The 19703-nt window shown below is 39.1% G+C and overlaps 1 protein-coding gene across 1 annotated transcript; it reads left to right on the top strand.

Annotated features, from left to right (window-relative positions):
- Positions 1-3292: 3292 nt before the first annotated feature.
- si:ch73-364h19.1 (homeobox protein 4) lies at positions 3293-12809 on the top strand. The gene is made up of 5 exons (XM_053610188.1): positions 3293-3692; positions 5108-5217; positions 9483-9584; positions 9689-9859; positions 11478-12809. Exons 1-5 carry the CDS (start codon positions 3596-3598, stop codon positions 11742-11744), a joined length of 747 nt encoding a protein of 248 aa, XP_053466163.1. The 5' UTR covers positions 3293-3595; the 3' UTR covers positions 11745-12809.
- Positions 12810-19703: the final 6894 nt, after the last annotated feature.

Here is a 19703-nt window from a genome sequence, read left to right as displayed (position 1 = left end):
TTATACTCAGGTTCAAGTACTTTTTGCAAAATGTATTCAATCTAATAATCCAGTTGCACCAAACTTTATTTAAAATAATTATGACTGCAAAACCACGTGTAAAAGTAAAATCAGATGAAGTTTAAACATGTTGCTTCAGTACTTTTAACGTGACTTGAAATTTCAGATACAGATTCATTGTAATTCATCATTCATTCCTCTTTTATATTTAGTCATTTTATGGTTTCCTTCATGGTTGAGATGATAGCAGACTTTCTCTTCTAATCAAAACTATAATACTCAAAGAAAATGGGGGTCCATGACATCCATAATGTCATTTTATTTTTCCAAACATTTCTATGATATTACTGTGGAGGAGATCACTGTAAAATAGGTTTACTATAAAAATAACAGTTATTTCAGTTAATAACTTCAACCTTCCCTCCCCTCTTCAGTTGGCCCTGCTCAACTTAGACATCAATTTTACCTCACTCCACATCTGAGATAATCATTTAGTATCCTTTTCTCACTCTCCTTGTTCTGCCTGACATCAAATATTCATAGCTCTCCCTCACTAACTGCAGCCCCTACTCTATCACTCCTTCCTCCACAGCTTCCAGCATCCTATCAACCGGTCCAGACTCAAACTCCTTTTCCTCTCTACTGCTTGAATTAACCAACACTTTCCTCTCTTTACTTTCCTAATCCGTGGACCTCCTCTGCCCTCTATCTTCTAAACCTAGGAAGTCTTCTCACGCTGCTCAGATGTGTTGCGCAACAATCAGAAAGAATTAAGAGCAGCTAAGTGTAGGAAATCAAAATTTGACACTGATCTCCTCTCATACTGCATAAGTTCTCATCCGATGTGACAACTGCCTTGTGACAGAAGACCTCCTTCTACGAGGGAAAGCTAGAATCCTCTGCACATGATTCTTGCATCTTTTCTTCAGTTCTTAAACCACCTCCTTCACCATCCTCCCTGACAGCTGATGACTTTGCCACTTTCTTAGATGAGAAGATTGGAAAAATCCACTTCTACCTCTTTGAACCGCATGTTCAGGATTCCCCTCCTTAATCTTTGGCATATTTTTCTCCTCTATTAACAAAAGAGATCATTCAGCAGTCTCTGTCTTTCAGCAGTTTTTGTCACTCCTGTCCATTCTAATTAGTTTTGATATTTGTGGCACAGTATTACAGTGTTTTGCTTCTTACCAGGTCGTATGGAGGGGATCAACATCCACTCTATGCAGACTCTCCACTGGTGTCCCACAAGGCTCAGTACTGGGTCCTCTTCTGTTCTCTATACCTGCTCTCTTGGTGAGGTCACATCTTAAAATGGGGTTTCATACCACTGCTATGCTGATGACCCTTTATATGCCACAAAGGATCTATAGTGACAACAAAGAACCCTTTTGGCACAAAGAGTTCTTTAGGCTAAACTTTGCTTTATGCATGTATTTACATTATTCTATTAAATTTTGTAATTGTCTTTTACAATGCTTGCTTATAATTTTTGCATTCAATATGTTTCAATGCATTCAATGTTAGGCAAGAAGGCCTAGCGCAGGTCAGGACTCTCAATTTCTTCAATGCCAGCCTTGGTAGATCATCTTTATGGATCTTGCTTCAGACTGTCATGTCTGAAGAGGTTTAGGCCCCTTACTTCCAGTGAAGGGAAATCTAAAAGCTACAGTATACAAAGACATCCTTTTGCAATTTGTGTCAACAATTTGGGGAAGGCCCACACATGGGTGTGATGGTCAGGTGTGCACAAACTTTTGGCCATGTAGTGATTGTCCAGTGTGGAGACTTACAAAGAAATATGATGGAGCAGGAACATTAGAGATATGGGAGCCTAAGGACATGTATGTTCTAATCTGAGATACGCCTTAAAGCTCTTTCTTATAGTTAGAACTCAATTAAAAGATCTTGTATGGTAGCACTACTTGTATTGTTCTCCGTTTGATATATCGCTTTGCTTGTATTTCCTCATTTGTAAGTCGCTTTGGATAAAAGCATCTGCTAACTGAATAAATGTAAACGTAATGTAGGTATACATTTTCAATATTTGCAAAACACATACACATATACAGTATTTCAACACCTTTAATGAGTACAATAAATGTCAGCACCTAATAGTCCATAGAGTTGAATAGTTTCTGTAAACCCCTCTTTTTCCTACATACTCTCCGCTCTACTTTCAGAACCTAAGTAATGAGTGATAATTGATAGAACCGATTATGCTAGGTTAAAAATACTAGCTTTAGTTCATGGCCCTTCAGAAGCTCACCAAAATGCTGATGTGGCTTGGGCAGAATTTGAGTTTGACACTCCTGTTTTAAAGGGTAAACTGAAAACCGTTAAGGGTTCTTGATCGTATGAAGCCATTCCACAGCCGGGGTGAGGACAAACACAGAAAAGTTTACCAGCCTTATGCAAATGTATCCCTGGCATGCCTGGTATTGTGGACGAGTGCACTAGCACAACAGAAGCCTACCCCGCTGAAAGAAAGAAAAAACAACAAAAACAACAGAAACCATCACAGACATTCTAATGGTTTCCACTACAACCCATTAGCTAACCATTAAAACCAGTACCATTATCATTATTGGTCCTTAGACCAATAGACAGAAAAGTGCAAACGTGCAGACTATAGACTTGGTCCTTATCATTATTCGTCACTAGATATAACATGCCATCAATAGTAGGCAACAAATGAAAAGTAGAGACCCACAAGGAACCATTAGAGTTTCCATTAAAACCAATACAATTCCCATTATAACCATTTACAAATTCTGTGAGGGTTTCTGTTGTTTGTTTGTTTTTAGCAGAGTAATCACACACACACACACACACACACTACACAGCAAAATCCTTGACTGATTGAATAATTTCTTCAAGTTGCCTAACATAAAGTATTATTGAGTTAATGTACCACATGTCCAAGCAGAAATAGTGGAATAGTTTGTGTAACACAGGCAGGAAGCCCTGAGCAGCATTTGTGTTTTGTTCTCACGAGCTTTTGGTGTCTGACGCACGAGGACGCGCGTCAGTTGTAAATCATCTTGTAAATCACCTTACGCTGAGGAAAACTTCCTCACAGCCCAGCTCGTGAAAAAAAAAAACCCAGAGCTTGTAGTTAGGAGGTCAGAGGTGAACACACCACACACACTTTTCTTCCCAAGACCGTAGTAGTCTGACGCCGCGCTTTATTTGGTTGCCAACAGGCGGCCCAGTTTAAAAGCGCTAGGTTCCCCCTGGTCTCCAGGACAACCAGCAAACGCTAGCGGAATTTATCACGACTTCACCAGCACGCACACGAGATCACCGCTCCTGCTCTTGAGCTGTCCTGAGACAGGAGTTTCCATCCTTCCTAAAGGCTTCACACAGGATACTGCTCCCAGTCAGAAAAGCCAGACTTCTCGTTTAACGCTTTCCTGCTTCCGTTCACGCGACGTCACGAGTTTAACACACCGGCGCTGTGTCGTGACATGACGCGCAGAGTAACCGCTTCTGGCTGCTTATGGCGCAGGAGAGAGTGAAATCTATATAACCTGGGCGATTCTGTGCAATGAGACAGCCTGATCCGAGTTAAAGGAGCCCGCACTGATCAGAGATGTCCACCACAGCTTCTCTAAATGTCTCCTCTATTTCCCCGACTGCTTCCCCGACTGCTTCCCCGACGGATCAGCTCTCAGAGGTTATGATTGCATGTAAGTGAAAAATGAATTAATTGAGTCTTATATACTTTTTTAAAAAATTTGTCTTTATAAGTCTGGGTATAGGAACTGTGTAGTTATAGTTATTCATTACTCTCCCTTTTTCTTTTCTGTTTTTTGTTCTCTCTCAAATATTATCAGTCAACACAAAAAGTACTAATTTTCTTTTGTCATTGGTGTGATACCCTCTAGATCTGTGGGTCTCAAAGTGGATCCTCAAAGTGGATCCTAGGGATTCTTGAAGCATAGCCAGGGAGTTAATGATCATTGTTGTTGTTGGTGTTGTTGTTGTTGTTAGAGTGCTAACAAAGGCATGTCCCACCATTATCAAGATTTTTCTGTTTATTAAAGAGTTTTGAATTGAACAGATTTAATCCAAAACTCAATAACTCAAAAACAAGCCAGCCAAGAAATTAATGTCAACTTAGACCTAACGAATGGGTGTGTGGAAAGTTCAGGAATAAAAAGCTTTATGATGCCAATAAACAGGGAAAATATTATTTTAGTCACTTACGCCTAAATAATGAGCTTAATTTGTATAGTTTAGGTTTATGTTATGAGTTTGGCAAGTTTGACAATCCAGGTAAAAGGTACACACTATAGGTACAAAAGATGTACACACTATACACACTATACACTATACACATCTATAGGTACAAAAGATGTACACACTTTATACACTATTCACTATACACACTACAGGTACAAAAGATGTACACACTATACACAGTATACACACTACAGGTACATAAGATGTACACACTATACACACTATACACACTACAGGTACAAAAGATGTATCATTAACAGAACCATCCCGGTAACAAGAAAAGGTACAGCTTAGTACCCCTTTTTGTAAGTGTAAAATGCTGTATAGATTACATGATTACACAATGAGGACAATGAGTTGATGTCCTATTCTAATAATTCAATCCTATTTTTCAAGTTTTGTTCAGATGAAATGTCTAGATATTATAATGTCCAAAAATGCAATGATATACAATCTCTGAAATAAAGGCACCAAACCTTATCTTTGGGGTACCATCAAGTGTAGCTTTAGTAGCATTTGGAGCTTTAGTATGTAGCCTGTCATTCATCTGGAAAACTGGGAATATTGTATACCTTTAAAAAATAGTTTAAGGTAAATTGGACCTTAAATAAAACATGTACTTTCAGTCTAGAAGCTCATTAAAGTAACACCACATGCACATTCGCAGGAAAAAGATACACACTGTAGGTACAAAAGGATACAAAAGTACCCTTGAAACGTACAGTAAGGTACCTACATTTCTGAGAATGTACAAAGTTTTCAGCTTTCTCAGTAAAGCGGCTGATGAATGGTGGTTAACACGACCATCAATAGCACATTTAACACTGATTGATGAGCCAACTGTCTTTTCTCTTCTCAGTATCTTGTCTGGTGGTTGTTGTCCTGGTTATTCTGGTGGGGTCTGCCATCTACCGTAGGGAAACATTCTGCTGTAAATCCCGGGCTTATCAAGACTCACATGCTGACTTGGTAAGACTCACTGCATCCTACTCACACTCCTGAAACCACAGAAGAAGAAAAAAGAAAGCCAAATCAGCCCCATTGTGTGCATTTTGAGAAAATATTGTACTGGCAGATTTCTCAGAAGCTCCATTTGCTGGTCTGCTGGACAATATCTCTATGCTAGGTCAGCTTGGAGATATCTCCCTTTTCTGGAGATATCCCCGCTGTAACCTAGAATTGTTATTATAGGAACAATTCCAAATGGAGGAGTTCTGTGCCAGGAACATCAGATATGTTCCTCCACATACTGCACGTTATTATTTGTATTGTTTATTTTTTTAAAAGAGTGACTCATTGGAACTGCATCTGAAGACCACGTTCTGCCTCTAACAACATACATCATCTACTGATTAATGCTATACAATTTATTCTGTCTGTTTTGGTCCAAAGAGTTAGCAGAGAGAAAGTTTTCACTGACTGAATTTATTCTAATTTCAGTTTGCAATTCAAATCAACACTCAACATTCAACTGCTTAGACTATTTTTGATCATGGATTAATAAAGCAATAAGCCATTAGAGGGCATGTGTTACAGTGACTTTATCATGGGTTGGCATGATTTTTAATGTGCTACAACAGGCCAAGGTGTAGTATAACTGCTTTATTGGATTAAAACCTGCCACATAAATACAGAATTCAATTATTGTGATGCAGTCACAGGCGTGTAGTATACTGAAGATTACTCCTGCTTCGAATGTGTCTCAGCCAATCAGATTTTAGATCCGAATATCCGTTTTCTAATGCTGATTTATGTATGAATGCAGCACCACTGCAGATCTTGTAGCACTGAACATTCAATATCTGGAAGTCTGAAGTTCTCTTGTCCACGTCAGGAGTTTTGAGAGTAGAGTCACACTGTGCGCAATAAAATGAGCATCACGTTCTGGGGCTGTGGAATTGGTGCGGCAATGTTTATTTCAAAAGTGTGCCATCCTGTGCCACCCTGTGCCACCATATCTCTGGTGCAAGAGAAAGTGATATGTGTCATGAGATATCTCTACAAATAGAACTCCACTAAACAGGACAGAATGGCTTGATTGTCCCCAAAGGCCTATTGACTCACAGTGTACTGTATCTTGGCAAACTTTACACAGTAATCGAATATGTGAGCTTGTGGAGGAGGGAATCTCCCCGTACACTGCTGGTGGGAGCTGAGCTCTGCTCGCTGATATATCAGATGACCTCTTGCCCTGTTTGGCTTCGCACATGCTCTAGCATAGGTGGGCTTTCTGACCTCAAAGCACTGTGGGTAGAGAAGCAACTCCCGTCTAGTTCACTACTGCATTTTAATTACTAATGTCAAAAAATAACCAGTTATTATTATGTAGTAAAGTGTTCAATCTTTATTTCTTCCTTCCTTCCTTCATTCCTTCCTTCCTTCCTTCTTTCTTTCTTTCAGTATATCATTATGTAGAAAAGTTTTCAATTGTTCTTTCTTTCTTTCTTTCTGTTTCTTACTTTCTTTCTTTCTTTCTTTCTTTCAGTATATAAATATGTAGAAAAGTGTTCAATTGTTCTTTCTTTCTTTTTCTGTGTCAGTCTATTATTATGTAGAAAAGTGTCCATCATTTCTTCCTTCCTTTCTTCCTTCCTTCCTTCCTTCTTTCTTTCTTTAAGTGTATCATTATGTAGAAAAGTGTTCAATCTTTCCTTCTTTCAGTATATCATTATGTAGAAAAGCGTTCAATCGTTCTTTCTTTCTTTCTTTTTCTGTGTCAGTCTATTATTATGTAGAAAAGCGTTAATCATTTCTTCCTTCCTTTCTTCCTTTCTTTTTTCTTCTTTTTTTGTGTTGGTATATCCATCCATCCATTTTCTGTACCGCTTATCCTACACAGGGTTGTGGGGAGTCTGGAGCCCATCCCAGGGAACTCGGATGGGGTGCCAACCCAACGCAGGGCACAATCGCACACAGACTCACACACCCATTCACACATTACAGACAATTTAGAGATGCCAATCAGCCTATGTCTTGTGACTTGGGGAGGAAACCAGAGTATCCAGAGTACTCTGCATACAGGTTGGAGGCGGAAATCGAACCCCCAACCCTGGGGGCAAACGTGCTAGTGTCTGTATATCATTATGTAGAAAAGTGTTCAATCTTTCTTTCTTGTGTCGGTATTTTTTCCTGCTCCGAAACATCAGTTAGTGAACCTTCCTAATTAACTCATGAATGAAATCCACTTTGTTGGTGGAGGAAAATACCTGCTTGTGCGGTACAGAAATGTGACAAAACAAGATTTCTGGATGTTTTCTGGATTTTTAAGATGGCTGGTTTGATGATCACTATACTTGGCCCTTCAGCGGTTGTTGATTTAAAAAAAAATCCATCTTTCACAATTGTATTATTTTGTTTACACAATGTATTTAGAGGAACGTCACAGATCATGTTCAACTGACAGCTTTTACCTCTGCTGTTGTTGGACAGGACAGCCCACAGCTTAGCAATAACATCTTTAGAGTTTCCTCTTCCTGCTTAGTGTTAATCTTGTGCGGGTCCAGGAGGAACTTAGAGCTTATCTTAGTAGAACAGAGATAGTCTTTCCCCAATCTAACTCTAACCCAGGGGAAACATATGGTCACTTCCCTCTATGTGTATGAATAGACAAATGCTAATGTTACATGTCAGGAAGAAGCAGAGGTGAACCACTTTGTCACTACATTATTACACGAATAGGAAATGGCTCCTAACACCTATCCTGACACGTACATAAAACAGTTCATAACACTGTAATGACAAACTGAAGATGAAACTTGAACCATTCCTTAATTTCTGAACCCAACTGATTCATTATAGATCATTCTATTCAATTTAAGATATATATATATATATATATATATATATATATATATATATATATATATATATATATATATATATATATATATATATATTTACGTACTTAAACTTTACTTATTTAGTTTTTCCATGAATGGTAGCTAGACCTTCCTGTGGGTAAGGGGGAGGATTGTGGAGACAAAAGCTCGATTTTAGTTTGGGCTCTGAAAAAAGCACACCACTGAAGAGATTGTCCCCCGACTTCGGTCTTGATTTTGCACGCTTCTGCTTTTTCACACTGCCTGAATCAGGGTGCCAAACAAAAGGATCTCTCTCTTTTTTTCCTCAAAACAGCTAAGACTCTTGAAAATGTGAACCAATGAGGGAAAGTAACCCCTGACCCTGCTTTTACCAAATGCATCTCTCTTAGTTCTGGTTGGGGGAGTAGTGGGAAAGGTCAAACCACGTCATAGTGAGTGACGTCACTGTTGAAGGCAGCGTTGTGATGAAGCTCATTATGTGTTTTAATGGACTGTAGAGCAGCTATGGCCACCTTGGGAGCAACAGAGCTCACATTATACCTCAGACCACCTCCCATGATCCAGTTCTGAATGCATTTGTATGCTGCATTAGCTGAGAAACAACTGCTACTTGAGTGACATACGGGGCTATAAAACAGAGCACGCTCGTTAAGTGGTACCTGCTGGAGAAACAAGCAAGGAACAGTGCAAAGCCTTTAAAAGGCTAGTCTTTGGGGTTGGTTACTAAGGGTCCTGGATGACACAGTGTGACGCTGCATTGTTTCTGGACACAAAGGCTCCAATTTAGACGCGGGGTAATCACCTAATGTCCGGCTGAGACGGAAGGATCCCCCAGCAGCATAGCGTGGTGGCCAGCCCTAATCACATTTGGCATGGGGGCGGGTGGCTGTGAGGGAGCCGCTTGGTGGTCCAGTCAGTGGCACTATAATTTATGGCTGAGCAAAGGTCCGTAATGGGGTCTAAGCTTCACTTTGTAGAAGAGTACACAGTGACAACACCAAGAAGAGGACAGGAATTTATAGCCATGTTCTGTCATTTGTACACGAGACATAGTAAGTTCTTAAATATTGTCTTATGCTGGGTTTTTACTATACGATTTTCGATCTGTTTTAGTAAATATTTATTTGGTTGTGAGTGCAGATCTTGGTCTTAGAGGGCATTATGTGACGTGCCCACCAATTTGGTGCCATTGTGACCAAAGATATCTGTCAATACATCTGGCAGTGTGAGACATTTTTTGATTAAAAAAAAAAAGAATTCTCAGAGCGTGAGTCGTGCTACAATGCCCTTCTAAAAGAAACCAATATGAGGACAGCTTAGGATTACACAAAACTCATGGGACAGCTACGGATACATGGCAATGGCAATGGCAAAAGTCTTGCTAATGTTTAAGTGTAAATGTGTTCTTTGCAGGAGCCTTCCTCTCAGCACTACAGCAGCCGGCAGACTTTGGTGGGCTCACCTTGCACTGATTTAACCCAAGACCTTGAAAGCCTTGATAGCATCAACCTTCAGGTAAAAACATCTTGAACAGTGACGCATTCCCTCGTTGAGATAGTGTTATAATATTTTGCATTTGCTATCATTCTGTTTCACTCAGAAATCTTTCCATGTGTCAGTCAGGGCAGTTGTTCTACGTGGGCATGCCCAGCACATATTGCCTCCCACCTATGGACTCGTCCCTGCCTCATCTGCCTTCCTATGAGAGCGTGCGTAAGAAGGACAGACAGCGGCAGATTCACATGATGATTGCAGACCGCTTTGGTCTGAGTGGACCCGTCGCAGCAGAGGTGAGACTCTTTCTCCAGACGTGTTTGCGAAAGCTCAATTCACCTATTATAATATTATAATAATTGAATTATAATAATTATAATAATTGAATCACTAGAGTTTGTGCCCTCGTGTTGACCCAGAGTTAACTGATAAATGATAATGGATTTTGTTGTGGGAATTATCCTTAGTTTTGTCTGCGCTGTTATGAGCATGTCGCAGTGACGCAGATGTAAACAGCTGCTCACCTGCTCTGTTGCCATGGTGTTCATTTCAATAGCCTTTGATGTCAGGTTTGTGGAGCTCTCTATGACTTGGGAGTTACACATAAGTGCATGAACTAATGGAGGGGGAAAAAAGGCCTGTCAACACAATGAATGCTGAAAAGTAAACAGCAGAATAGAATGTGCTTTATTGTCCTTTCCTATACTCCTCCCTGTAACCCTGTCAATAGGTGGACCAATCCGCCCCCTCATTTCGTCACTTACAGAATGTTTCCCTCATTCACGGGGGGTATTAACTTGTGCCTGATTGTGTGATCCAAACCCAGGGGCTAGTGCTACAGTATACCTTAAGAAAACAAGGCAAGAGTCCTACATTTAAAGGCAAGCTATAGTATGACTCAACAGAGAGAAAAGAAAGAAAATATCAGCTGTAACTCCAAGCAGGAGCTGAGCAGTGAGCTAAAATAGCCATGCAAATGTACTATGTTTTGTTTGTTTTTTACATTTGGCCATGTGGCAGTTCATTAACAGACATGGCAGCAACGATATTAAAAACATGCCTGACACCGACTAAAATATATATATATATATATAAAAATCTCTTCCCAAGTGACAGCTGATCATGATATTGAATGGGAGGGCCAAAATATTTCGAGTACTTACCAGTAATATTTTTACTATTATTACGCTGTTATGATTGAGCCGTATAGCATGGACTCTCGTCAAACCTAAGAATACACACATATACACACACACACACACACACGCACACACATACTCACACACACACATACACACACACTTATTGAAAGACAGAAATTTTTTCAGTCACGTCCATAATCATGCCATGACTCTACCAAATAGTAAGTCTATGCTTACTGTTAGCCAGCTCTTTCAATCAAACCACACAAAACACATGTTTTCATCATCACTTGCCCCTTTATGTAATTTATACTTTGATTGGACAAGGCTTGCTTAGTCTATTTACTTCTAGATTCTCCTCCAGAGGCATTTTGTCCTGACATGTGTGTGAATCTATGATCTGGTCTAGAAAAAAATTTGCCTCAGCCTCAATTTCATACCATTCTTTATATTTACAATCACTGGTGGTGCTTTTGTTCTTGGTTGCACAAATATAAAAAAAAAAATCCACTTTAAACCATTTGTTAACAGCAAATGAGATGGTATAGATACCAAAAATGGATTTTTATATGTAATGTATATTGTCCTTGAAAGTGAGGCAGGGCTTAGCCATGCTGTCCCATTTATCACAGCTGGCCCTGGTCTTCCCAAATAGGCAAACTCCAGAGAAATGTCTGAGTCCATTTTATTAAACGACCGTTAATGCAGGTTTTTTAAATAATATATTTTTGTATTTTACAAATTAACTTCTTGCCATGTTTGTGTCTCACAGGATCCACCCACATATGAGGAGAGCGTTCGCCAATCTCTTCAGTCACTTCAGTCCTTAGACGCCCCATCTGACACCATACCACCACTGCCGATGCCACAAGTTGTTCTCTCTCAGCCTATGGATGCCTTGCCTCAATATGAGGAACTACCTCACACTACTACCTCACCAGTTAATAATAATAATAATAATAATAATAATAATAATAATAATAATAACAACAACAATAATAACAGTAGTAATGACCCACATCACAGGGATTCAGATTAATGGAGGAGAATTACACTGTTCTAGTCTCTCCAGTGACACTGATGAACAATAGAAAAAACATTGTTGTTTTCAAAAAAATTCTACACGGACTATGGCAATATTTGATTAAGCTGGTGCAGCTCAAAGGCCAAAGAAGTGAAGAAGAAGAAGAAGAAGAAGAAGAAGCCTTTACACAAGAACAGTAACACAAACACAGAGCCACGAGGAAAATTCCACCAGTATTCAGGAAAAACCATTCAAGCACACTAAACATGTCTGTGTGTTTGAAGCACACCCTACAGACTGGAGCGTTGTTTATTGATGACTCCTGACACCTCGTCATGAAAAAACAAGGGATTTAATTGCAGCTTCTTGCAGACTTAAGAGAAACAGACAGACAATGACAGAGAACCATGATTCAGCCTTAATAAACGTGACTATACTTTCTCAGGTAACTTTTAGATGGAGGTTTATTAGAGAGAGACGATTGATATTGTTTCTTTTTCATTGTTTCTTTGTATATTGTCTTTTTATATGTATATATTCTAACTTTTTTCCTGACTCCTTGTAATGGTAGTTGTCTTCTATTTCTTTTTTTTACATTACTGCTGACTTAGTACTATGACATACACATGCACTACTGTTGTGCCCTCTTAAATAAGAGCTAGATGTTTTCAGGGAACATGTCTTAGCTCAAGAAATTGAGTAAATAAAACAAGATGTGCTGATCTGTTATTTTTATATTGTGCTACATTTTACATACCATGACTGAAACCATGTAAAACTAATAATTAGGGCTGAGAATGTTGTGTGGGGTTTTTTTTCTGAGAATGCATCAAACACGTTATAGGGTTTGCATAGCTTTGGAACAGGAGCAGTGGTATGCAGATTTTAAAGCATTTTCAAGGACAAATCTCCAGTGGCATTGTACTTAGAGGTTAGCAGGTTTGCCTCGCACCTCTGGGGTTGGGGGTTCAAATCCCGCCTCTTCCCTGTGTACACAGAGTTTGCATGTTGTCCCCGTGCTTCAGGGGATTCCTTCAGGTACCCCAGGCCAAAGACATGTGTTGTAGGCTGATTGGCGTTTCTAAATGGTCCGTAGTGTGTGAATGTTTGTGAGATTGTGCCCTGTGATGGGTTGGCACCCCATCCAGGGTGTCCCCTGCCCTGTGCCCTGAGTTCCCTGGGATAGGCTCCAGGTTTCCTCTGTGACCCTGTGTAGGATAAGCGGTATGTAAAATGGATGGATGGTTGGACAGTCAATTAGGAATTACAACCCCAATTCCGAAAAAGTTGGGACAGTATGGAAAATGCTAACAAAAACAAAGAGGAGTGATTTGTAAATTTACTTTGACTTGCATTTAAACAAAAAACATATAAAGACAAGGTATTTGATGTTTTAATTAATCAACTGCTTAATTTGAAATTGATACATGCAACACATTCCAAAAAATGTTGGGACAGGGGCAATTTAGGACTAATAGCGATGTGACAGTTTGAAATAAGAAGGTGATGTGAAACAGGTGAGGCAATCGTCTAATCATAGTATATAAGGAGCCTCCAAAAAAGGCCTAGTCCTTCAAGAGCAAGGATGGGTCGAGGATTGCCAATCTTCCAACAGATGCATTAGTGAATAATCCAACACTTTGAGAACAACCTTCCCCAAAGACAAATTGGTAGGATTTTGGGCATTTAACCTTCTACAGTGCACAATATAATTAAAAGATTCAAGGGTCAAATCTCGGCGCATAAAGGGCAAGGCTGAAAACCACTTATGAATACACGTGATCTCCGATCCCTCAGACGGCACTGTCTTAAAACTGTCATGAGTCTGTAATGGATATCCTGACATGGGCTCGGGAATGTTTGGTAAACCTTTGTCGCACAACACCATTCACCGCTGCATCCACAGATGTAAGTTCAGGCTTTACTATGCAAAGCAGAAGCTATAACTCAACACTGTCCAGATGCGACGCCAACTTCTCTGGGCTCGGTCTCATCTGAGATGGACAGCAGCACAGCGGAATCATGTTTTGTGGTCCGACGAGACAACATTTCAAATAGTTTTTGGACAAAACAACCGTCGTGTTCTCCGGTCCAAAGAGGAAAAGGACCATCTGTTATCAGCGTCAAGTCCAAAAGCCAGCATCTGTCATGGTATGGGGGTGTGTCACTGCCCATGGCATGGGTAACTTGCACATCTGTGATGGCACCATTAATGCAGAAAGATATGTACACATTTTGGAGCAACATAGGCTGCCATACAGAGCAGGACAATGCCAAATCACATTCTGTCTGGATCACAAGCGCATGGTTGCGTAAGTAGAGAGTGCGGGTGCTAGCATGGCCTGCCTCCAATTGAGAATGTGAGACGCATTATGAAGTTCAAAATAAGGCAATAAAGGTGTGAAGTCCTTATTGATCCAGCATCTGTGAATTATTCTCAGGTGACACTATCAAAAATTTTCCTCTCTGACTGAAACCACAAGGCTGAACACACTAGTTTTTTTTTGTGTTTTTGTCTCTCTTTGCATTTAACAAACTCTGCTTTATTTGCAATTCAAATTCATTTGAATTTGCTTGGCAGCCAGTGGGTGGAGTGGTACAGTAGACATCATTTGAACACCTTTTGAAGGTGTTGGGTGTGTTACGAGAGCTTCTTATTTGATGATGAGTGAAGCGATGTAATTCCATGTACAAATGTTATTCCCATTATTCTGTATATATCACTGGAAGTCAACAATAGTTAATTTGGCACAATATGGCTGGGGTGTGTGTAGAAGTAATAAATGTTATAAAATGTGAAAAACATTTAATTCCTGAACTTGCTACTTCACTTATTTTTCCTACCCACTGGAGTGAGGCCTTTTTGGTGGCTGCTCTTTGTAGACCTGAAGCTGCTGAGTCCACGTTTGTTAAATTGCGACTCCTAGAGGGCATGTGCAGAAACACTCTGCCTTGCCATAGTGCGTAACGTCTTGAATGAGCTTTTGAGAACGTTCTAGATCTATAAATGCTCTTAAAGCTTCTATTGTTTTGTAGTATCCTTATAAGAGGCAAGCAAAAAAGATCTGTAAGCATCTCCCATTAAAGACAGCACAGCAGCTGTTAGCCCTCAGGCACAGAGTCACTGCAGCGTCAACGATGTGTCACTGTGGCCCAAATAAAGATGCTGGGAACGTAACAGTTGGGTAATCTCTTAAACAATTGTCCTCAGTGTGACTTGACAGTTCAGGTCATGGATCATCTAAGACCTGAATAAAATGAGGAACCATGGGGAGAGTCTACTCATCACTGACATTCCACTATCTCATGGGTGATCAGCTTGAAAGGTGTTAAACATAAAATAGCTCCTTTATATTAAAGTGACTGTTGTATAACCTGACAACTGAAGAAAAGAGCCTTGAAAATATCTTGAAAGTTCTATCATCGTTATCCATTTTACCTTTGTTTTGTCACTTTCTCTGCTTATCACACAACAGATTAGATAGTAATTAGAAAAGTCCACCACTTTTCAAACAAAACCTCATTATCAGGAGTGATAAAAACCCCCACAATTACAATATTGTGTTAGGTAGCAATGAGCACTACTTCTGTGAACATGTGACTGAAATATGTACTGTCGTGACAGTTTTTAAAAATGGAGCAAACAATACAAAATTAATATTCAGATATATTCCAATTGATTGAATGGGAGTTAATGTCAGAAATTAGGTTGTGCTGTAACAGTGAAGTAAATTTGTTACATAAATCACATATTTCTGCTTATATGACTTTTATGAAGGTAATAAACACAATGGGGCATGCTGTTATAAGAACAATAATTAACATCACAGTGGTTTAATGAAGCAGAGGGCCATTACCACCACAAAGTAAATTATTTTTCAATAACACTACATTGTTCACGTACACTTCTACACTATAAAAGTGTTATCGTTAATGAATGGCACATAATATTTGAACCAATATTTATAGTTATATTTAATGTTGTGGAACATTCATGAGACAAGTTACTTCATTTTATCACCTGTGTCTCTTTTTTTATCTCTCTCTCTCTCTGGAAGTTAATAAGATTAAATATCAAAACAAAACAGTTTGTCATGTGACAGAGAAACCGGAAAGCACAAAGTCCTCTGTCCTCTCCCATGGCAGAAAATTTACTGAGTGTTTTCTACAACCAATTCTCTGTCCATGAACGCTAAATAAATGTCTCCTCGTAGAAAAATTAACCATATTAACATTTAGAAGGTTTTTTTGTTGCTAAGTAACACTTTTAAAAAAATAAAAATATGTTTATTATTAGCCTCCACCATACAAGTCACTGAGTGAGTTGTTACTATAGAAAGGATAATGTATTAGAACAAGAACATTCAAGCGCACCTATTATGGTTTTGAAACGTATCTAATTTTGTTTTAAAGGACTCATACAATACATTTACATGCATCCATGGTCAAAAAACACTTTAACGTACAGTATTAACAAATATAAAATTTTGCTGACATACTATGATTTAGAGCTTCCCTTGGTCTTCTAAGCTAGGGGCCTGTATAAAAATGAGACACACTACTCTAACTTGCCCCCTAGGTAAATTATTGTGTAATTGAACTGTATGTGTGCATGTTGGCATGTAGTGGACTGGGATCCCATCTGGAATGTGTTCCCTGATTGCGCCCTCTGTTTCTGGGACAGGCACCGACCCCAATAGGGATGAATGAATTATCTATTCTATCGCATAACATTGTAGAACTAAAGCATAATTTCTTGTCCCATAATGAAGATACTGTTTCAAACTCATTCAAGCTAGTTGGAAATTTTAACAAAAAACAATGTAGGAGCAACAAAAAATGGGGTATAATATAGTAGACATGTGGCATTGTGTGAAATATCATCCAGTCAATCACAATAGCATCCGTTACTTTTTTACACCTCACAGTACCAGTCCCCATAACAGGTGCACTTTAATATAAACCCGTGACTCGAAATTACAGCTGGCACTATTGTCAGAGCTGCTGTTGTAGAAAATGAATCGCCAACAGTCAGATTCGAAAATCCAACTCAGTTGGTTTATACCCAACTGTGAAATAAAAATATTGTGCAGTGCCAACATTGCCATGTAAGGACAGATATAGATATATATTCTGAAACAGACTGATTTAAGTGAGTGTGCAACATCACCCCGTCATCATCATGTGACAGTGCCAGAATACCAGAGTTGCACTGAGCTACAAAGTCAGTTATGACATCAAAATATAAGTAACATGTCAGTCAAATTTACCTCAAAACTGACAAAAGCAACCTATTGGAATAATGCTCTATAAATGTGTATGTGGGCTTATATCAGTTGTAATAAAGGGCTTATGTAAGTTTAATAGATGAGACAGGGCTGCCAAGTGATAACTAGTTCAATGAAACAGATTTTAATATCTGTTTTTATCTTTGCTTTTGAATTACAGGCAAGGCCAAGGTCAAATTTGATTTATATAGCACATTTAAAGCAACACGAGTGTTGACCAAAGCACTGCACATCAGGCATATAAGGAAATACATTAAAAATGGTAACATAAAATGTAATTAAAACACACACACACACACACACACACACACACACACACACACATATCTATATCTATCTATCTATCTATCTATCTATATATTAAGGGAACGATTTGAATAAATTTACTGTAGAGGAGGATCTGATAGAGAGGGGCAAATCATTCCAAAGCCTTGTTGCCATGAAAGAAAATGCCCTATTGCGTTTGGTTTTTAATCGTGACTTCAGAATGGTTAGTAACAACTGAGAAGAGGATCTGAGAGATAGCTGGGAAACATGAAAGCAGAGGAGATAGGGGTGAGTCCATGCAAGGTTATAAAAACAAACTTTAGTATCTCGAAATCAATTCAGTCCTTACAATTGTCAAACCTCAAATTCTTAAAGCAGCAGTTGTGTTGACATCAAACATCAGAGGGGGGGAGGGGGGGCAAATTGTGATCTCGGTGACTTTGAGCCTGGCATGGTTGTTGGTGCCAAGCAGGTTGGTTTGAGTATTTCAGTATCTGCTGACCTCCTGGACTTTTCATGCACAACAGGTTCTAGAGTTTACACAGAATGGTGTAAAAACAAAAAAACCCAAAAACATCCAGTGAGCAGCAGTTCTGCAGGTAGAAACACCTTTTTTGTTGAGAGAGGTCAAAGGAGAGTGGCCAGACTGGTTTGAGCTGACAGGAAGGGTACAATCACTCAAATAACCACACTTTACAACCGTGGTGAGTAGAAAGGCGTGTCAGAATGCATAACATATCAAACCTTAAGGCAGATGGGCTACAACAGCAGAAGGCCACATTGGGTTCCACTTCTGTCAGTAAAGAACATGAATCTGAGGCTACAGTGATGCACTGTAAAAAAAAAAAAAAAAAAAAAAAACAGCCGATGTTTCTCCAAACTTTTCCAATTATATAATAAACCTTATAAACCCCACTAACTAGAGTGGAAACACATTAAACCAAATTTTATTTTTGTTGCTGTTGTTGTTTCCCCCTCCCATTTTCACCCCAATTCCCGCCCACCGGTTAGCTCTCCCCTATCATATGACAGCTACCAACCGGAGACAATGAACGCTACAACACGTGCTTTCTCTGAGACACGTGAAGCCAGTCAAGCACATCTTTTCGAACTGATGCTCAGGCTGCATCACAGGGCAGTGTAACACATTCAGAGAGAAATGTTGTTTACCTTCTTCCGCATACATGAGCTCACAGAAGCCCATGATTGGCTAGTGTTGCTGTGACTGACATAGAGCCAGAGAACACGGCTGTTGAGCAAGGCCAATTTTATTCCCTTGTCTTCTTTCTTTACTGAGAATCTTTGTTGCTAGATGACCAGCATTCATGACCTGTGTAATAGGAAATGATCCCCTTCTATTACTATTTTAAAAAGATATTATAAAGATATTTCCAAAAATGTTTATCATATTGTTGGATTTATGTTAGATTTTACATTTACATTTATTCATTTATCAGACACTTTTATCCAAATTCAGGTTGAAGTTCATTCCACCACTGAGGGACAGTCAGCTTGAAGGTTCTGGATAGGGAACTCGTGCCTCGCTGAGTAGGTACTACCAGGCGTCTATCACAGACGTCTTTCGTTAACTGATCGCAGGTTGCGTGAGGGAACATAAAACTCAAGGAGAGTGTTGGGTGGGGTAGGGGGGTGCTGTTCCAGACAAGGTCTGATCATCAAAACCTTGAATTTGATGCAGGCGGCTACATGAAGCCAGTGGAAGGAGACGAAGGGGGGTGTGATGTGGGTCCTTTTGGGCTGATTGAAAACAAGGCGTGCTGCTGCATTGTGAATCATCAGAAGGGGTTTGATGGAGCTGGCTGGGAGGCCCGGGAGTAGTGCACTGCAGTAGTCCAGTTTTGAGATAACAAGAGCCTGGACTAGCAGCTGTGTAGCCTGATCTGTGAGAAAGGGTTTGATTTTTTTGATGTTATACACAATGAAGTTGTTGAAATGTGGTCTGATTTTATACTGAAAATGGCATAAAATCTTTTTTTAAAACACACACACACACACACACACACACACACACACACACAAATATGCATGGTATTTCTTGATTGAACATCCAACAAACCTCTTTGTAAGGCTTTCTATTCATATTCATATATTTGAAAATATTTTACATATTTTAATTATTACATTAAAGGATTTAATTGTTTTGTTTGTTTTATTAGGCATGCAAATTGATGCACATTTAATTAAATAAATGTAGATTTTGTTCAAAGTCTCAAATATGAGCAGTCAACTAGCAAAGACTAAACGTTACAGCTATTATTTGTTAGTTTTTTTAAATTACACGCTTCACCTCTAGTGTACCCCTTAAGTAAAAAAAAAATAATTAACAAAAATATAAATAAATATTAACTAAAAAAAATAATTTTTAAAAATAAAATAAAACGTTTGAGCTCACGTTCAT

The sequence above is a fragment of the Ictalurus furcatus genome, chromosome 2 (genome assembly GCF_023375685.1).
Source record: "Ictalurus furcatus strain D&B chromosome 2, Billie_1.0, whole genome shotgun sequence".
In the NCBI taxonomy this organism is placed as follows: Eukaryota; Metazoa; Chordata; class Actinopteri; order Siluriformes; family Ictaluridae; genus Ictalurus; species Ictalurus furcatus.
The sequence above is the reverse complement of the archived record's forward strand: the minus strand, read 5'-3'. Positions and strand labels throughout refer to the sequence as shown.

Bases quoted from the DNA above. Each gene is read 5' to 3' on its own strand.
- si:ch73-364h19.1 (XM_053610188.1), top strand. From the start codon at position 3,596: ATGTCCACCACAGCTTCTCTAAATGTCTCCTCTATTTCCCCGACTGCT. The intron at 3,693-5,107 runs GTAAGTGAAAAA...TTCTCTTCTCAG, and splicing joins CTCAGAGGTTATGATTGCAT to TATCTTGTCTGGTGGTTGTT. The intron at 9,585-9,688 runs GTAAAAACATCT...TCCATGTGTCAG, and splicing joins TTGATAGCATCAACCTTCAG to TCAGGGCAGTTGTTCTACGT.